General features: G+C 34.9%; 1 protein-coding gene across 5 annotated transcripts in view; it reads left to right on the top strand.

Annotated features, from left to right (window-relative positions):
• Positions 1-11980, top strand: part of SLC2A2 (solute carrier family 2 member 2) — a 31346-nt gene extending 19366 nt beyond the window's left edge. For all 5 annotated transcript variants that reach the window (XM_004478419.5, XM_004478418.4, XM_058295280.2 and 2 more), the window contains 5 exons: positions 175-362; positions 2562-2666; positions 7225-7326; positions 7986-8189; positions 8278-11980. In XM_004478419.5, the coding sequence (XP_004478476.1) occupies positions 175-362; positions 2562-2666; positions 7225-7326; positions 7986-8189; positions 8278-8481 (803 nt within the window). In that variant the 3' untranslated portion in view covers positions 8482-11980. The remainder of the gene's footprint in view (positions 1-174; positions 363-2561; positions 2667-7224; positions 7327-7985; positions 8190-8277) is intronic.
• Positions 11981-21691: the final 9711 nt, after the last annotated feature.

Below are 21691 nucleotides of genomic sequence, written 5' to 3'. Positions count from 1 at the left end.
TTGTTGATATTAATCAAAGAACAGAATTTAATTGAACAAAAAGTTATTTCCAAAACCCGTGTTATTAAGTAATCAAAAGGGCCAACAGCTCTCTAGCTCTTTTATTAACAAAATAAAACTAAATTTACTTTTGTTTTAACCTGAGTTGACTGAATGTGATAATTTTGGGGACAGGCTTGAAAAGACTCAGAGGATCTGATGATATCACGAAAGACATCACTGAAATGAGAAGAGAAAAGGAAGAAGCATCACGTGAGCAGGAAGTCTCCATAATTAAACTCTTCACCAATTCTGACTACCGAAAGCCCATTCTCGTAGCATTGATGCTCCACATGGGTCAGCAATTTTCGGGAATCAATGGAGTAAGTTTAAGAATTTCCAACTCTTCCAGCTCATCAGAGCAAAGTAAAATTAGGTAGAGAGGGTAAGGAATATAAGTTTAAATAGTTAACAGACATTTTTAAATATTGATGTCAATGTCTTACTAAAACAAAGATGTATTGAGTGTGCAATATTTTTTTTTGCCTCAACTATTTTCTAAACTAGCTTTAATTAAAAAAAAAACTACAACCAATGATCCTACAATCTATTAAGACAAAGGGAAAAAAGGCAAATGTCATGCTTAATACAAAAAAGGGAAAAGAAGAATAATTATACCAAAAAATTCTAAATGACAAGGGACTTCCAGAGTTGAGACTCAAACTTAGGACCTCTGATAGGGCAAAAAGAACCATGGCTCACTATATCCTACTTAAAGGCAGTTTACCAGATAGCCAGCTTCTTGCCATTCAACGTATTTTCATACCATTTAGGGAGACAGCACACAAAATATACAACAGAGTAAACTGGCATGATGACGGTAAGGCATAATTGAAAAACATACTGAACAATAAAGTGGCTAGTTTCAGGTTTTGAATTGAAATCCCTGCATTACATAGACTAGAATGGTACTGGGAAAATAATTTAAGTATTTGTTAAGAAACTAGATAAAGAATATGACTTAACCCTTTTTGTTGTGGTTTAAAATGTGATCAGTTTCTGCCATAGTGTACTGGGCCAATCCCAGATCCACAGGGGGACACTGGGGGAGAACAATGGATAGACAGAGATTTGAGGGAGGCAAAGGAAGTAATTCCCATCAGCTGAAGAAAAAGCAGATGTGAACCTCATTTTACAAGCCAGGTACTGCTCTGCTATGAACTCTGTCTCTTTTAAGTGATCCATAATGGTTATTTTGTCTAATATCTGCAAAACTTTGGGACTCAGAGACCATAGTTTTGTCTAATACTCTGCTTACATATCTAATGGCATGATAGTCTCTCTGAACCTCATTGCTTCCCCTTCTAGCACAGTGCCTGACTTACAGAGGCAATGTTGAATCTGAGGTTGACCAGCAGCCTAAAAAGGGCAGGATAGTGCACTGCATGCTATCAGCTACTCACTGAACACGTAGTCTATGCAGTCCTCCTGTACCAGCTAGCTATTAGGTATTGGGAAAATAATTTAAGCATTTGTTAAGAAACTAGAAAAGGTACCCACAACGGGACATGTTATGTGGGAACGGAAAGACAGAAGATGAGAGAATGACAGAATGACCTAAAATTCTATTATAAAAATAACAAACTAATAACATGCAAGTAGGGACCATGTGAAACAGGTTTTCTGTCTCCACTGAGACTAGTGCACGCATTTGGATTAAATGAGATAGCAACCAGAACTATTATACATGCTGGTGGATACATAAAGTTAACATAACTTCTTTGGAAATTTGTTTGGCCATATCCATTAAAGGCAAACACATACATACACTGCGTGCCAGCTATTCTGTACCTAAATAGTAATGTGTTTTTACTTTACCAAAAAAATTTTATCAGAAAGTCCATAGCAGCACTAATTATAATCACCCTCAATGGCAGCTATCCAAGTGTCGATCAACAGAATTGGTAAATGAATTGTGGTGTATTAATAAATACAGTACTATATAGCAATGAAAATAAGTATCTACAAATACATGTAATGATATGGATGATCTCTCAAAAGTACTGTTTTGAAAAAAAGAAGACTGACACAAAATAAAATTTATGTGTTTCCATCTGAATAACATGCAAGACTAAGCAAAATTTATCCATGGAATTAGAAGTTGGGAGAGTAGTTTCCCCCACATGATGGGTTGGAGGATATATAAGGTATTTCTGGATGGTTGGAAATTATTTATTTCTTCACTTGGTGCTGATTACTCAAATGTGTTCAGTTTGTGAAAATTTATTGAACTTCATACTTCTGATATTTGTACTTTTTGCATGTATGTTAGACTTTAACAAAAAGTTTAAAAATTCAAAATTTTAAAAGAAAGAAAATGCAGTAGCAGCATTTTCTGCTACATAAATAGAAGGGCCTTTAAGCAATTGGAAGGTGTTGAAAACTAAAGGAAGACTGGATTCTCCTTTCCTAGAAGGAGAGGATGGATAAAATTTCTTTGAAGTTCTAGGTATGTAAAATATTTCTTTAAAGCCATCTGTAGTAGGTTCCTTGTTTAAGGCTAAACTGTTTTTACTTTTCAGATCTTTTACTATTCAACCAGCATTTTTCAGACAGCTGGAATCAGCCAACCTGTTTACGCAACGATTGGAGTTGGTACTGTCAACACAGTTTTCACAGTTTTCTCTGTATGTAAATACCCTAGATAAATACTCTACTTGTCCCCCTTTCTGGAAAGGGGGGAAAACTTTTGATCACAAGAGTGACCAATGACTTGTTGTCCATGTGCTGTGGATGTGTACAACCAAGAGGGTCATGGGGGGAAGAGGTCCTATTTGTGATAAGCCAGCCAGTGTGTTATGATTAGGCATAGCTGTGGGGATCATCCCACAGCTTGTCATTTCTATCAATATTAGCTCTTTAACCTAGGTTCTTCTCCTTCTGTGATTCCCATGACTTTTTATGCTGACTTTCTTGGGGAAAACATTTTTTTAAAAAATTAAGTGGAATTTCTACTGAAATAACTAGAGGGAAATAAACAAGGTCCTTTCTAAGAAGTCAAATTATTCCTCTTCACAGATGACATGATCCCAGAAATTGAAAATCCCAAAGAATCCACAAGAAAGCTACTAGAATTAATAAATGCATTCAGCTAAGTGACAGGATACAAGATAAACACACAGAAGTCACTTCAGATACTACACACACCAGTAATGAACAATCTGAAAAGGAAGTCAAGAAAAAAATTTCAATTGCAATAGCATATAAAATAGCCAAAATATCTAGGAATAAATTTAACCAAGGAGGTGAACGACTTGTACACTGACAACTATAAAATGTTGTTGAAAGAAATTAAAGAAGACCTAAATAAATGGAAAGATATCCTGTGTTCAAAGATTTAATATTGTTCAGATGTCAATACTGCCCAAAGTGATCTACCAATTCAATGCAATACCTATCAAAATTTTAGCAGCCAGTTTTGCAGAAAAGGAAAAGCTAATTCTCAAATTCAAATGGAATTGCAAGGGCTTGAATGGCCAAAAAAATCCTCAATAAAGAAGAACAAAGTTGGAGGTCTCACCATTTCAGATTTCAAAATTTACTAAAAAGCTACAGAAGTAAAACAGTATGGTTCTGGCATAAAGATAGATATTTATACTGATGAAATAGACTTGAAACTCCAGAGATAAATCCACACATCGATGGCCAGTTGACTTTCAGCAAGGGTGTGAAGTCCATTCAATGGACAAAAGAATAGTCTTTTTAATAAATGGTGCTGGGACAACTGGAAATACACATGCCAAAAAAAAAAAAAAAAGTAATGTGAGCCCACCATACCTCTCAATATATGCAAAAATAAATTCTAAATGGATCAAGAGCTAATGCTATGAAAGTATTGCAGAAAACAGGGAACTATCTTCAGGACCTTATAGTAGGCAGTAGATATTTAGATTTTTATACCAAAAGCATAAGAAACAAACAAACAAACAAAACGATAAAATGGATTTCATCAAATTAAAAAACTTTTATATATCACAGACATTATCAAGAAAGTGAACAATTTACAGAAGGGGAGAAAATATTTGGGAACCATATATCTGATAAGGGTTTAATATCCAGAATACATAATGAACTCCTACAGCTCAATAAGGAAAGGATAAACAAGCCAATTTTTAAAATGGCCAAAAGTTTGAATAGACATTTATCCAAAGATGTTCAAATGGCCAATAAGTATATGAAAACATTCTCAACATCATTAGCTAGTAAAAATTACAAATTAATTGCTATGATGAGATAGCAATTCATAATAACTAGGATAATTGGGGTTTTTTTTTTGTTCTTTTTTTAAATGAAAATAACAAATGTTGGTGAGGATGTAGAGAAATAGGAATCCTCATACATGTTTGTTGCAGTGTAAAATGGTGTAGTCAATATGGAAAACTGTTTGGTCGTTCCTCAGTAAGTTAAATGTAGAAGTAACACATGACCTGGCAATCCCACTCTTAGGTAACACCCAAAAGAATTGAAGAGGGGACTTGGACAGATATTGAACAACAATGTTCATCGCAACAATAATCACAATAGCCAAAAGGTGGAAGCAACCCAAGTGGCTAAATAGAATGGACAAACAAGCAAAAAATAGTTGCTTGTTTTCCATTCTCTGCACATGGACATTTAACTATTACCTTAGGGTGGTCAATAAATTCCTAGATCAAAAAGCAGGTTTGTCCAGACCATGTTAAACAGAGCTGGATCTTATAAAGACAGATAACAAATAACAAAGGAACCCCAGTGGTTCTGTAGATATTACTGTAGAGATAATTCCTGTTCAAGCCAAAAGGCCATTCTAAATCCATGAAGACCTGTTGCTGGCATAAAATCCAAGGGGCTGTTCACGTCTTTTTGCCTCTTGGAATAATATTTTTCACAAATCCTACGACCTGTTTAACATATCTTTCTGATATGGAGATTATAATTAAAACACTTTGTGTGTAATAGGATTTGATATGTGAAGCATCAAGTTGACAAGATGGAGTATCCGATATCTGAGAACAACTACAGGGGACATCAGCATACTCCAACCCTTCCCTAGGCATGGAGTAGGAGGAGTTATTTTATTTAAAACAATGTTTTGATTATTTTAAATATACTTTTTTGAGTTCATCCTTTTTTCCCTTTGAAAACTTTCAAACAGGGAGTGATAAAATGGGGGAAAAAATCAGCTCTAATCAACTCTCTAACCCTCCAAGACAAAGATAAGATTTAAAATTTTTAAATTATATTTCTTTTTCTTTTTTCTTTTAGTTAGAGAAGCTGTGGGTTTACAGAACAATACAGAGTTTCCATATTCCTCTCTGACAGGCACAGCTTATACTATTACAGCTTATACTATTAATTATAGCTTATAGTTTACATTAATGTTGCACATTCTTTGTGTTGTAAAGATCTATGGTTTTAAAATTTATATTCTGGTAAGATATAATTTTATTTATTTTTGAAAAGTTCTTTTAAAGTCAAAACATAACAAGGACAGTCCCTCAGTCACCCATTCCCCTTCTCCAAAGTTAACCAATGTTAAGGAAATCTGTGGATCTTCTCAAATAAATATATGTAAATAGAAATATATACTTATAATATATTGATATTTCACCAATTGGAAAGGAACAAACTAAATGAGTATTCAGGAAAAGAGAGACTTTCCCAACTCCATGCTGAATTATGGTCTCCATTCCATATTTACTCCAATTAATAGGCACATAGAAGAGATCCTGTAATCTTAAGAGAGAAAACATGGAAAGAAATCGGGGAAAAAATCAGATATGAGATGGACCTGGGCAAGAGGCAGTGGCCACCAAACTCTAGCTCATCACCCAGAATCTAGGTGACACACACTGTCTGGGGCAAAGATTAGGGTTATGGTTGGGCAGACAACTCTAGACACCAAAAAGCAACAAATCTTACCCCCACCCTATAGTGCTCATCTGGCTTGCTTCAAGGACAGAGTCCAACTCAATTTTCAAGGCATGCAGTTTCAGAGTTTATTATGAACATAAAAGTCTTCCCAATGAATAGCAAATAATTTTTTCAGAAACAGATACAGTAAAAGGCCTTGATCCTGAAGAAATGCTTCTTTTTTTTTTTTTTTTTGTAACTTGACACAGTCATCAAGTCAACACTGAAAGTCACAATGCTCAAAGAGATTTTATGAACTTGAGAACAGTTTTTTCTTCACTTCATTCTCATCAATGAAATGTGGGTATTGTTTCTCATCCTATCTGACTTAATTTGAAACTCTGCTATGAATTTACCTCTGAGGTCTGAGATGAATGGGCTTTCACTGCAAGTGAAAAGAAATGTTTCCCAGATATTTCCAGAGCCAAATCTCACTATAATAAGTATACTGAATTGCTCTTGATTTACCTATAGATTGTTGAGCCTGGCCAATTTACTCAGCAAGATTAAGAAGTTATTACTAGTAGTTTTCTTTGTTACTCACCAGCCTTTAGCTGACAAAAGCTATCAACAAACTCTGGTCTGAGCTAATCGTAAATCTTAATCATTAGTGCAAAGGTCTGCAGACCCAAAGGAATCAATGATGGTGCTCCTGAATTTGGATAAGAAAGCACTTTAGTCCTTTGCTTCAAAGTCTGTCTATTCAAATGAATAGTTCACTTCCAGCACCAGATAAAGTTAAATCACACCAGAAAAGCACAGACATGACTCTTGGTAAAAATGATTAAATTAAGCATGCTGTCAGATGAGCGGTCATGAGTTGACTTTATTAGCAGTAAGAAAATTGGATGGGAATAGTTGATACCTAATTGATTATATTGCTTCAGGTTTCTGTGGATAATTATAACAGGATCATTATCAGAAGAGAAAGTAATGACATTTTTTAAGTTGAAACTACATTTTAAATATGCAGGAAATCTCTTGAGAGTGATCCAGGATGTATAGCATCTGAACTTTGTATTAATACTAAAGTGGCAGTACAAATATGGTTCTCTATCTAGAGTGGCTTAATTCAACAAATGAGGCTCAGTTAAATAGATATTTGTTGATTACCTCTGTTTACGGAGACCAGCTTGCCACCTTGGGCAAGAGTCACTGCTCCTCCTCAGAGTCCCATCTTTAAAATGGAATCAGGACTGCCTCCTTCCAGGTACTTTGGAAGAAAAGAATTAAGTCTAAAGTCAGTATTTGGTGACCTATAAAACTAAGAAAATATTTTTTTAACTTCCCTAGATATTCCTTGTGGAGAAGGCAGGGAGACGCTCTCTATTTCTAATCGGAATGAGTGGGATGTTTTTCTGTGCTATCTTCATGTCACTGGGACTTGTGCTACTGGTAAGTTTGGTATTCACACTGAGCTTTTTGGTGACCATATGATAGCATCTCTGTGTTCAAGGTTAAAGTACGTTGTATGTCAAAAGCATTTGAAATTGACTTATGAAATGAAGTCAGGGAACTAACATATCACACAAAGGAGATATGTAAAGAAAAGGGAGACAACTAGTTTCTCAGGTTTGAAGACTGGACATCAGCACATAAATTGTGCTTGTTGCCCAGAGAGGCAGTGTACAGCATGGTGAGAGCCCAGCTCTGGGGTCAACCCCAAGCGTGTTCTAATCCCAGCTCTGCCACATGGCTGCCTGATTCACCTCAGGCAAGTACCTGAACCCAGCGCCTTCCTCTACTCTTTCACAGGATGGTCATGTATCCAGCGCAGAAAGCTGGTATGGGCAAGAACAAAGGCCAGGGGACTCTTTCCTCACCTTTTTCACAGGAAAATGGTTAAGCATCATATGAAGTCTCCATCCAAAGGATTTGCCCTAATGGTGCTCAAAAGATGTAAGCATGGCTCAGACTAGAATAACTGTACTCGATTGAACATAAACACAACAGGAAGAGAACTTGGCCACCTCTAAACTCAGTAAAAGGCTACTTAGCTAAAGGAAGACCCAGCCAAATATCCTAGTTCCAACTTTCTTTCTTTTTGTCCTCAGGATAAGTTTGCTTGGATGAGTTATGTGAGCATGGCAGCCATCTTCCTCTTTGTCAGTTTCCTTGAAATTGGGCCAGGCCCCATCCCCTGGTTCATGGTGGCTGAGTTTTTCAGTCAAGGACCACGCCCTGCTGCTTTAGCAATAGCTGCATTCAGCAACTGGACCTCCAATTTCATTGTAGCCCAGTGTTTCCCATACATTGTGGTAAGCAGCCTTATATTGTGCAAAGTTACTGAACAAAGATAGGGTCAAACAGCTGCTAATTGGAGCTCTGTGTTTGTTCTCTGTCCAGGACTTCTTTGGACCTTATGTGTTTTTCTTCTTTGCTGGAGTGGTCCTGCTTTTTACCCTGTTTACATTCTTTAAAGTTCCAGAAACCAAAGGAAAGTCCTTCGAAGAAATCGCGGCAGAATTCCGAAAGAAGAATGGTGGCTCATCCCAAGGGCCAAAAGCTGAGGTAGAAATGGAATTCCTTAGAGTTACAGAGACTATGTAAAGACTCCTTGCTTTTTGACGTGAGTGAAATAGGAAAGAAACTATATTTTTAGAATGATTCATTGAGAATTTTATCTCTACATCTTGAAGTATTATTTTACTCCTTAAAGACATTTTATGGACTCTGCTCCTAAATTCCATCAAATATTACCAAAGAAAGTATCTTTTTAAAGGTAGATAATCTGTGGTAAGTCTCAATAATTAAGTAAACTTTTACTTAATTTTTTTTCGACATTAATAGTCCTAGTCCTACTCTTTATTATGAGGTCTCCTGAAATCGAAGATGTTTCAGTGTATCATATTACTGCTTCAGTAAGCATCTGACACAAAACCTGACATACAATTAATTGTATGTATTTGGATTAAATTGAAATTTTCTTAAACACGTATCTCCTCCTGGAGTAGATATGGCTAGTGGCAGTAAGAGTCATGTTAAAATTGACAACTTTCCCATTTTTCCTATTCAGCTTTTTTTCTTGAGGACAAGAATTTGTGTTTGGTTTAAAATTTTATTTTTTTCTGTATTTTCATGTGTAAATGAATGATTTATTGTATATATTAAAATATGCTTATGAAGAAAAATTTATTTTACTTTTGGTAGGTTTATCAAACCTTTCAGCATTCAGCAGAAAGATTTTAGTTTCTTTACTTAATGACAAATGTTTTTTGCAATATTAAGCTCTAAAGAGGTTTTACCAGGTCATATAGCTTGGACTATCAGTTAATATTAACATCTGTTGTCAAAACCATTTTAATTCCTTGCTGGTTTTTTTAAATTGAAAACAGCCTGGTGTTTTGAGCTGTGTTATAAATACATTCAAGCAATGGTTAAGTCAAGCCTTTTGCAAATCTCCTCAAACCCCAAATGAGTTAGATCAGTTTCATGTAGGGAAATTTGAAGTAAAGGATTGCTCTATTAAAAACAATTTCTGAATTACTAGGACTTAAAACAAGTTGAAAAGATAGGATTGGGAGGATTTCTGAGGGGAAAATGGTAGACTCCTGAAACTTCATGAATGTTAATATGCTTCAAATGCTTCATTGTGAATTTGATAAAATCCCTGTGTATTTTTCCTGGAAGGACTGAATTCCCTAAAATAAAACAACCATCCTTTGACATTCCATTCTATGTCTCAGGGGTATATACGTAGATGCCATCTAACCTTTTCTACCTCTATTACTAACATTTACTGCACACTACCCATTGCCAGGCACTGCTCTAAGTGCTTTTGCTTACCTAGTCAAATTGGAAATACTCAGATGATTAGACACTTCAGCGCAGTCAGTTTTACAATTATGGAAATATAGTTCTGATGGATAGTACAGGCTTAGCAGGGAGTTAAAGTATCTCCAGGCTGTCTTCTCACAAAGTGGAGCGTTGAATCAGTCCTTCTTTATGCTTGCTTGAATGTGCACTAAAGAAAGGTATCCTTCAAAAAGTATTTTGAGTCAAGGATAAAAAACAACGAATGCTTGCTTTTTTTATTTCTTTTGCCAAAATGGTTTACATTTACATAATTTGGCAATCCAAACATGCTATTTCTTTTTACTCTGACTGATTTTTATTTCCATTGGGCCAATTTGGGTTAAACAACTTTCATTTGGGATTTCAAGATACAATCAAAGTGAGCAAAATATTTCAGTAAAACTTTATCCTAAACAGTGAGCCCTGGACAAAAATGCAGGACTCAGTAGGATGGGAGCGGAAAAATGGCTTTCCTGTATCTCTTGTTCTCTTCTTCCGGGTACTGATGGCTTTTGGGAAGACCAAAGTTACAAAGATAAAAGCACTGAGCCTTTTTATAGATAAATGTGATTTAATCAAACCACTACTCCTCGTGTCATTTACTAAGGGAATAAAGCAGTAGCGGTTTATATAAAGAACCTCCCCAAAATATTTTTAAGTTCTGATTAGCTATTTTGATAGACCCACAAACACCAAAAATTCAGACACTGCTCTTTTCTGCTTTTGGAAACATATACGTACCTTACATTGTTTCCCTTTTACATTTTTTTTTCCCTTGCAGACACATTTTATCCCTTTTTCCTTGAGTTGAAGAGAAACATTAAGGGTAAATAGAAAGTATATAAATATACATATTCATATTTGTAGTTATACAAATTTGTATATTTGTAGTTATACAAATTTGTATATTTGTAGTTATACAAATATGAATATGTATATAAATAATGAATGTATAAGTATATAAATAATAAACTTGGCATGAATTAGGTTGATTTAACCCTGGGGAAATGAAATGTGAGTTTGAATACTGTCATTTTTCGGACAGTTTTCATGCTCTCGTGTCCTTACAAATGTGGTTTTTCTCTTTGCTTGTTCTAAATCGGAGGGTTAGCCTTTCTGTTCTAGCTCTTGCCCGCTGTGGGACACACATGAAAGGGACTTGGGTGACTTGCTCCCTCCCGCCTTCTCTCCATGATCAGCACTGCGATGGGTGCTGGGCGGCACCTCAAGGTGCTCACAGATTCATGGGGAATTAGGGAAAACCGGGGTGTACGTGTCCTCACCTGAGTCTTTTGCTTTCCACGGACCTGGCTTTGGCGCCGTCTTTTGTAAAATGGGCACAATAATATAACCTACCTCCGAGAGTGATTGTGCGGATTAAGCGTGAAGTGCCGAGTATAGCACGGGGCACATCGCGGACGCTCCATCACTGTTACCTAGAACTAGGGTTCACAGACACCGTTAGGATAGAAGGTCATCATATACAAAGTAGCTCCACATTTTTCTTTTGAAAGAAGGGTTTTGTAAATTCAAGATAAGATTTTCTCTTGCACGAAACAATCTCACAACAAGAAAGGAATGATACGAAATGATATGAAATCAGGGAGATATTTAAGGCTTTCTAAATCCCAAATCCAGTTTTGATATTTCTAAGTAGGTTATGTGAGCTTTAATTGTGTTTTTAAAGTTCAATTGTATTTTTAAAGCTTTTGCCTAAGTTATGCTATTTTAAGGGGGTGTATATATAATATTATTTCTTTGGAAAATATTAGATACAAAATGAAATGCATTTTTCATATTAAAATGAAACTTAACAGGATGATAAACACAGAAAAATATCAAATCTTCTGTATAACACTCAAACCTGCAAAGGTGTTATATACATGTAAACTGGCTTGCTGGCATAAGTTACTTCTTGTTGCATATGTAGCAAATAAAACAGTGTTAGGCAACATCCTGTGCTTACAATGTCCTAAGCATAAGTGCAGAATAGAGTGTTTTATATATATATATATACATTTATATATACATTTATATATATATATATACATATATATGTTTCATGACAATTCTATATCAGTGACCTTGGGAGAACAGGTTTTTGCCAACCAGTCTGAGCCATCTGCTGCTGTTTTTACTGCTTTCTAATTTGGTGTACATTAAAAAGATTGTCATGAGAAGAAAATGGCTTTACTTTCTCAACAATGTATATGTACACTACAGTTTTGTGCCAATAAATACATTTAAGAATGTTTAGTGTTGTTTTAATTTTTTTTAATGCAAAATAACCACATTCAAGAAAATAGACATTGGCTTACTATATGTACTAGTTTCTTTCTTACAGTATTTTTCCATTCTCATTTTAGGGATAAAATGTGTTTTTTTTTTAATCCAGTAATTTGGATCATCTGTTAGTAGAAAAACCTAACCTGAAGACTGAGTTAGAACTGTTGAAGAGGAATGAATGGCCCTGTTTGTTGAAAATGAAAATAATTTAACTCAGCAAATATTTAATCGAATTCCTATGACAAACAACTCACTTTGTTAAAGTTCTGTGAAAAATATGAAGTTTAGAAAACATAATCCCTTCCCTGAATCACCTGCATTCTAATAAAGGGAACAAGATCTGAAAACAAGTAGTTAGAGTAAAAAAAAGAGAATAGAAAGAACTATATTTGACAGTAGTTTTCAGATTTTTAAGCTGCAGCATCAGATTTTTCTCCATGTTTAAATAGTTGCAAAGGATATAATTATTCAGAATGTAGTGTATACTGACATTTAAAAAATTATTCTGTTCTTTAATATGAATCCAATAGAATTTATATATAATAGTTTGTTACTGTCAACCATTTTTTAAAAACACATGTAGATTGTGGTAGATTAAATTATGTACTGTCTCATAGACATAGTCTTAATCCACATTCCTGCAAGTGTGAATCCATTTTAACAGAATATTTTGAAGATGTGATTTTTAGTTAAGGTGTGGCCAAATGGCCAAGGTGGGGCTAAATTCAGATTACTGCAGGCCACATAAAGAGATGAAATGGAAGCTAGAAGTTAAAGAAGGCCACAGGGAGATGCCAAAAGCCAGATGTCAATGGAAACTGGAAGAGCAGAAACAAGGAAAGAGAGATGGCCATGTGACGGGAGGTAGAGATGCCAGCCAAGGAATCCCAAGGATTATGTCAAGCCAGCACCAGAATGCTATAGTCTCTGAGGGGAAAGCATTGCCTTGCTGATGCCTTGAATTTGGACTTCTAGTCTCTGACCAAAGGCAGTAGAGCTTGTTAAAGCCAACTCATTGTGGGGTATTCGCCATAGCAGCTAGGCAAACTAAGATGTGTGTGTGTGTGTTTCTTTTTTGTTATTTTTGTTTGTTTTATTTTTAATTATTTAATTATTTTTTATTGTGTGTTTTTTTTTTTTTTGGTGAGTTTTTCTTTAGTAGTTGGAAATTTTGCTGCGTTCTTTTCTCTCTTCATATTTTTATTCTATTTCCCCCAAGGAATTTTATCCTAAAATAATAAATTTGTATATTCTAAAATATTTTTGGTCATTTTATCTTAGTTTTTTGCAACAAAGAATATCTATAATTTGAAACTTAAGTTTTTAAGAGTTCTTGTGTCTTTAAGGGTCAAAATGTGTCCCAACTTTTTTTTCTGGATTGTGTTAGTACTTACATTTATTTTTTGTACACAATAGATGAAAAACCTGTATTACAGATGTTGATTAAATTATCAGAGTTTTTAAAAGAAATTCAGCTCTTAAAAAGAATGGGGTTATTTATTTTTTCATTAATTTATATGTTAGTAAGTTATTATTTCTTACTGCTAAAGCAAAACACTGGTCAGTATATAGTCTATAAATAGTTTTTTTTGTTATAGATGTAAGTACTCTGAATCTTGTTTTTGTAAATAAGTAGACAGAAATGGAAGGGCCAATGTTATTCAATTCCATGAACCATTTTCAAATTATATCTAAAAATCACATAATATTAATCATCAAAATTATTTTAATAATCTACCATCTAATAGCTCAGTTGTACCCTTATTTAATTTTGTTCAAATAAAAAAACTTGCATTGCAAAGGATTTGTTATCCAGTCATTAGAATCTTTCCTTCTCTTAATTTTTAGGCAGTATACCAAATAAGGCTTTGTCAAGACTTAATAAAAGACTATTAATTATATTGGTGAATCTTTTACTTAGAAGTACCTTGTTTAGCCTGATATACTCAGAAAGTGTTGGAAGAATTGAAATAATTTCAACTTGAGGTGTTTTTGTATATATAATAAAATTATTTTTTCTATTCCCATGTTCTATTTTCACCAAAACATTGGAGCTCAGATTTAGCCTGTTACTTGTTCAATTCATGGAAAATTTCTAGCATCATATAATGGGCAAATCCAGTCCTAACTGTCAAACTAATTTTCCAAATCAGACTTAATTTCTAGCAGACTTGATTTTTTAAATTCAAATAAATACTTTAATATTAATTTCTGTGGCAATAATCTCATATCTGAATTCTAGTGCTTGGACAGATAAACAGAGATGAGGCCTGGATATCTGATGTAAGTCTCTCTGAATTTTGTAGGGATACTTTATTTTCTTTACTTTCACTGTCTTTTCCTCAGGAGCTCTGTATTCTGAAAATAATTGGATACAGTTTGTTGAACAGAAGTTGTCATCATCCTGTTCTATAATGTCTGATTTCAAAACATCCTAACCCAGGCCAAAATATATAATTTCTTATGCTACCATAATTTAAATAGGTATGATGGATAAAATTATTTCCAGTTATCCCTCTGGTACCTCGACATGCCCAGCATTCTGGGGTGATGAACCATGGTGAGAGTCAGGATCCAATGAAGATTACATCCTTCTACTGTAAAGTGGGAGAAGGATCACTATGACAGGGCCATTGGAAAGATGTACTGTCCTAATGCCTGACTGCAGGTACGTTATTAGGCAAAAAACACTTACACTTTTGTCCATGAACAAAGTATAACACTCTTGTGGTAGTTTGAAAATGTATATACCCCCAGAAAATCATGTTCTTATCGCTAATCCACTCCTGTGCATATAAACCTATTGTTAAGTAGGACCTTCTGATGAGGTTGTTTCAATTAAGAATGGCCCAGAGTAGGTCTTAATCTTCTTACTGGGATATTATATAAACAGGATGACTAAATCAGCAAAACCTGAAAGGAAAGGGAGAGACCAGCAGATGCTGCCATGTGCTTTGCCATGTGACAGGAGCTCAAGATTGCCAGTAACTGGTCTTCAGGAAGAAAGCATTGCCTGATGATGCCTTGATTTGGACATTTTTTTTTAGGCTTGGAACTGTAAGCTTGTAAACTAATAAATCCCCTACATAAAAGCCAACCTATTTCTGGTGTGTTGCTTTCAGCAGCCTAGCAGACTAAAACAAGTTGTCCTTACATAATAACTAAAATTAATAAAGCAAGAAATATCAGTATAAATCTATATAGTGGTAAATTTCCCTTTGCCTCTTCAGTTCTATTCCTACCATTTCTACCTGCTCTGTGCCTTAGAAGGTTGATTTCTTCAGCCATGTCATCTAGGTTTCCCTGTTTCTCGCTTCTAGTTGGGTTTGGCAAATGGGATGTCAGGAGAAAGTAGACTAATTATTCCTGCAGTCCCCAACTTACCAACCTGGACTGGGCAGTACTGTACTCCTTCACCTAAAGCTAGAGTGCTTGTGGAGTGGCGTCTCTCCTACAGCTCCAGATATTTCTGAGTTCTAATATTTGCTTCCCACCACACCCACCTTGTCCCTTTTAATCCTTGAGTTGGTAATGGCATCCTAGAAGTCCCACTACTACTAGCCCAAGGTGGTTTGCCACCTCTTGCTGGTTCCTTTAACTTGATCCAGTCCTTTGTAAATAGTCCCTTCATTAAACTTCTTTAATCACCCACTTTTCAGTAGATCATCTGTTTCTGCTGGGAATTTGAACAATTCTGCTTATGAATTAGGATATGGAAATCAAAGCTTTAAACAATTGCTGAAGAATCTCTAAGGAGATTCATGGGTAGCAAGGGATAGGGCAAGAAACCAATTTTTAAAAATTTAATGTAAACCTTGCACTGTTATTTGACCTTTAAATTATAGACAGGCGTTATATTATACACATTTTTAGAAATATATTATTACATATATATTAATGTAAGATATTAAATCAATTGGAAAAATACTATGTAAGATCAAAGTGACTGAGATTATATATACACAATATGTTTTAAGATAGATGAGAGAGATGGAGAGAATGAGAGAAAAAGGAAGGGAGGCAGAGAGGGAGAGAGAAAGGCAGGAAGGAGGAAGAGAAAGGAAAGAGGGCAGAGAGAGAGAGAACAATACTAACTGTGGTTAGCAGTTATCCATAGGTGGTGGATTTCAGATTTTGTGCATGCATGCATCTCTCTGTGTGTTATTCAAATTTTCTTCACTGCACATGTATATCATGTATATTACTTGAAGGAAGCTAACTTTCTTTCAGAAATAGATGGTGAGAAGAAGAGGAAAAAAGAGTCTCAATTTGAGGAGCAGTACAAGACTATATTACAATGGGAGTGTGTGAATGTGTTTGTAGGCTGAAAAAAAAAGAATAGGGAAAGAATTTTAGCATGGGAGACAGGATAAGAGAATCAGGTAAAGGATGATTTCAAAATCACAGGTGGAGTCAGAAAGGTAGAGAAAAGTGAACTCATACTGAGACACAGAGTAGAAAAGTTGAGGTTGCTTGCATCAAACAGACTGTCCCTTTTAAGCAGAGATGGGACTAAATGAATTAATACTTCGAGCAACAATCCTAGGATTATTGATTACTGGACTAACTCCTATTAATAAATTGCACCCTGAAGTTGAGCCCAGATTATGGAGTCAGCTGAGTCATCTTGGGCAGGTTACATTATCTGCTAAAGTTTCAATTTGCTCCTATCTAAAGGAAAATAAAGATAACATGAGTTTTGCTGAAATCACAGGGTTTTGTGAGACTTAAATAATAATTACTTAAAAAATTTTAAACTGAAATTTACTATACAAATTGCTATGTACCTAATTAAGTCCTTAAATAATAAAGAACTTTTATCTCTAGAAGAGGAAAAGAGAAGAGATAGGAAAAGGGGATGAGGGGATGAGAGGTAACCTACTATGAAAGAATGAACATGTTTCAATACTAGTTATTTTAAAGAATAAACACATAACCCATTCTTTTGTTTTCTTTTGCTGGTGCAGCCATAAATCACAAGTACTTTCCCAAAGTATCTACTCATCAATTTTTAAAGGCCTTTACTTTTTTAAAAAAATTATAAGACCTTCTTTTAAATGAAAAAGAAGATTAAGCGTGATTCCTATGGCCAGATTTTTGAATAGAGGGTTACCAGATAAAATATAGGTGCCCAATTAAATCTGAATTTCAGATAAACAACCAGTAATTTTTTTTACAAGTATGTTTCAAATATCTCATAACATTATGAAATTCAAGTTTAACCAGACTTTTTGTATTTTCATTAGCTAAATATGGGAACAATAATAAAGCTATAATTTTAAAAGTGTGGAATAAATTTATAAATAAATTGACATACAGAATTAAAAACTCAATTGTGTAGAAGTACTTAGAACTTGATAAAGTAGGCATTTCAAACAATGGGGAAGCATATAGCTTAACATTACTAAACATATTTATATACTAGTTGGAAAAATAAAGTTAAATGCCTATCTAACACTAGCCAACAAAATTAGCTTCAAATGGAGGAAAGTGCTAAATTAAAAAAAAAAATACAATAAAAGAGCCAAAAGTAAATTCAGATGAATATTTTTCTAACCTTTTAGTGTGAAAGATCTTTCTAATTACAAGCAAAGGAAAACAGGGCAAAGGAAAAAATCTGATAGTTTTACTATCAAAACATTAAAAACTCTTCTGTGTATTTTTTAAATTGAAAGGTAAATAACAAAGTGAAAATAATGGTAACACATATGAAAGAGGGCGATTATTCTTAATATCTAAATAATGAAGTGCCATTTTCTTTTCTTGTCAAATTGGTAAAGCTGTTATAAATGGTACAACCAAAACTGACAAGGGTGCTGAGGAAACAGGGTCTTCATACACTGCTGATTGGAGCAATGAAAAGGAACTCACTGTATATATCAAAGTGTTTCGTTTCCTTTGACCCAGTAATCCTATTTCTAGTAGTTCTAAGGAACTACTAAAAATAAGAGTTATATTTGTTAGGACGTTGGTAACAGTGTTTCTTAAAAAGCAAAAAAAAACGGAAAATATTTATATGATGAAATATTAAAAATCCTGCAGAATAATAATTTGGGAGAATACTAAATGACTTTGGAAGGCACTCATGATGTATTCAGTGAAAAAGCAGTTTGCCAAACAAGATATTCAGTGTTTGTATGATCTAAATTATTTGTAAATTATTTGTAAAATTTGTATATTATTTGTAATTATTTGTAAAACTAAACAAATACAAAATCCTATGTACAGCAAAATGTCCAAAAGAAAATTCACCAAAATGTTAACATGAATGATGATTATCTCTGTGTGGGAGGATTATGATTTCTACACTTCTTTATGCACTATGCATTTCCCACAATTTGTGAAATAATCAGTGTTAGCATTGTATTCAGAAAAAAATATTTTTTAAAGTTTTGAAGTGATTTCCGGTTCAGAAAAAAATGGAGTAAACCTACCACCACCTATCTGGATAACATTTAAAAAGTAAGCACCTGAGGTGTCTAATAAGTAAACAGAGGGAAGCGAATTTGGCTCAACAGATAGAGCATCCATCTACCACTTGGGAGGTCCAGGGTTCAAGTCCAGGACCTCCTGACCTGTGTGATTAGCTGGCCCATGCGCAGTGATGATGAGCGCAAGGAGTGCCATGTCACGTAGGGGTGTCCCTCACGTAGGGGAGCCACATGCACAAGGAGTGGGCCCTGTAAGGAGAGCCACCCAGTGAGAAAAAGTTCAGCCTGCTCAGGAGTGGCACCGCACACACGGAGACCTGATGCAGCAAGATGATGCAACAGAAAGAGACACAGATTCCTGATGCCGCTAACAAGAATACAAGCGGACACAGAAGAACACACAGTGAACTGACACAGAAAGCAGACAATTGGGCCCAGGGGATGGGGAAAGGGAGAGAAATAAATAAATAAATAAATCTTAAAATAAAAAATAAGTAAACAGAAACAGGTAGATTGAGGAGAGGAGACAAGTGACCCCTATGAAAATGAGTTACCTGTTTGTTTTCCCTGTTTGGTCTCATGGCTTTTACTGTAGCAGGCCTAGGTTGTATAACTTTAAGGCAGTGGTGCAGGAGGCAAACATTCCAACAGAAACCTCATCTAACTAACCAGGAGAACTGGGAAAAGGGACCTTAGTGGTCTGAAGAGTGTGGAAAGAAATCCATGTTTATATTTGTTTCCTCTTTCTCTCCCAACTTTGCCCTCTCATTCTAATCAATGGACTGAGAAAAGGAACCCTATAGGAGAGAAGCTTTGAAAGGATAGAACTAAAGAAGATGATTCCTTGATTCTGTGTGTAAAACTGCACAAGTTACAAGCTCAGCCCTCAATGAGCATATGTGGGAGAGACACAAAGCACCATGGCAAAGGTTAAAAACTGTACTGATATTAGAACCACTGTGCATAGACAGTAAGGCAGAACTTACAGTTTGAACCTAAAGGGTTTGATTGCCTGCTAAAGTACAAAAAACCAGAGTTTACACAACATACTATTCTGTACATACTCTCTAAAATCTTAAATTAGTCTACATTCAAGGAAAGAGGAAAATGTGGTCACTTCTCAAGAGAAGAGACATTTAACACTTGTCAAACTCAAAATTATCCAGAGGTGGGAATTATCAGGCTATGATTTAAAGCAGCTATTATAATAGTGCCCCACATAATAAATGTAAACATACCAAAAGGAAATGGAAGTTGGAAGTTCTCAGAAGAAATATAGAAATGAAAGTTTTCATATTTTTCAAAAATGAAATTTTTATAACTGAAAAAATACAATATCTGAAATTTTAAAAATCACTGAAGGACTTAATCACAAAATGGAGATGACAGAGTCAGTGAGGTTGAATGTAGATCAATAGAAATTAGAAAAACATAGAGAAAAAAGATTGAAAAACAATGAGCAGTGTCTTACAACCACTAGAACAGTGTCAAAAGGTCAGTATTCATGTGCTAAGAGTCACAGAAGGCAAGAAGAAAAAGGTTGGTGAGAAAAATATTTGAAGAAATAATGGTTGAAATTGTCCCAAATTTAGTTAAAGGATATAATTTGCAGATACTCCAAGTGGGATAAACTTACAGAAACCTGCACTTGCACATATGATAATCAAACTGCTGAAATTCAAAGATAAAATAGGTTAAAAATGAAAGGATGGGGAAGCAGATTTGGCTCAACAGATAGAGCATCCGCCTACCACATGGGAGGTCCAGGGTTCAAACCCAGGGCCTCCTGACCTGTATGATGAGCTGGCCCATGCACAGTGATGATGAGTGCAAGGAGTGCTGTGTCACGCAGGTGAGCACCATGTGCTAAGAAGTGCGCCCTGTAAGGAGAGTTGCCCAGTGAGAAAAAAGTGCAGCCTGCTCAGGAGTGGCACCGCATACATGGAGAGCTGATGCAGCAAGATGATGCAACAAAAAGAGGCACAGATTCCCAGTGCCACTGACAAGAATATAGGTGGATACAGAAGAATATGATGAGTGGACACAGAGAGGAGACAACTGGGGGTGGAAAGGTGAGGAAGAGGATATAAGGATGGGGAAAAAGTATACCATGTAAACACTAAAAAAAAAAAGGAGAAAGAGACAAAATTAAAAACTGAAGTGGCATATTAACATTAGAAAAGTAGCCTTCAGGACAAGAAATATTATGAGAAATAAAGGCATTATATAATGAAAAAGGGACAATTATTAATAAGTCATAATAATCTTAAATGTATATGCACCTAACAACAGGATTTTAAAATACAAAGAAAAACTGAAGCAAATGAAAGAAATGAAAAGGGAAAAAATAGACAAAGTCATAACCATAATTGAAGACATAAACATCCCTCTCTCAGTAATCAATAGAACAAGTAGACTAAAAAAAATTAGTATATACAAGACCTGAACAAAAACAAAAGTGATCTAATTGACATTTGAAGAACACTACCCCACAACAGCAGAATCCATGTTCTTTGAAAAGTGCACATAACATGTTCACCAAGATAGACTATATTCCAGGTCATAAAACATACCTTAACAAATCTAAAAGAAAGGAAATTATATAAAATATGTCCTTTAAGCATAATAGAACTAAGCTAATAATGAATAATAGAAAGATATCTGACAATACCAAGTGAATAATATCCAGAGCATGCAGAACACTCATTCATTGCTGATGGGAATGCAGAGTGGTACAGCCATACTGCAAAATCGCTCAGCACTTTTTTTAATGAAGTTTAACACACACATACCATATGACCTAGCAATCTCATGCATAGGTATTTATCTAAAAGAAATGAAAATTTATACCCACACAAAACCTGATACATGGATGTTTACAGTGGCTTCATTTCATAACCATTAATACTAAAACACCCAAATCTCCTTCCATGGAGGAGTGGCTAAACAAAGTCTAGAATACCCCTCTGCAATTAAAAAGAATGAACAACTGGTACATACAACAACATGGATGAATCTCAAATATATTAGGCTAAGTGAACAAAGCCAGACTGAAAACATTAAATAATCTTTGATTCCTTTGATATGACACTTGAAAAAGGTAAAATTAAAGGACCAGAAAACAAAGTAGCGGTTACAAGGCACTTGGAGTTAGATTTATAAAGAGGCAGCACTAAGGAATTATTGGGAGTGATAAAACTATTGTTTATCTTGATAGTGTGAGCAGTTCACTGGACTAAAATTGTCTA

The sequence above is a fragment of the Dasypus novemcinctus genome, chromosome 4 (genome assembly GCF_030445035.2).
Source record: "Dasypus novemcinctus isolate mDasNov1 chromosome 4, mDasNov1.1.hap2, whole genome shotgun sequence".
In the NCBI taxonomy this organism is placed as follows: Eukaryota; Metazoa; Chordata; class Mammalia; order Cingulata; family Dasypodidae; genus Dasypus; species Dasypus novemcinctus.
Note: the sequence above shows the minus strand (reverse complement) of the source record. Positions and strands in the feature narration are given on the sequence as shown.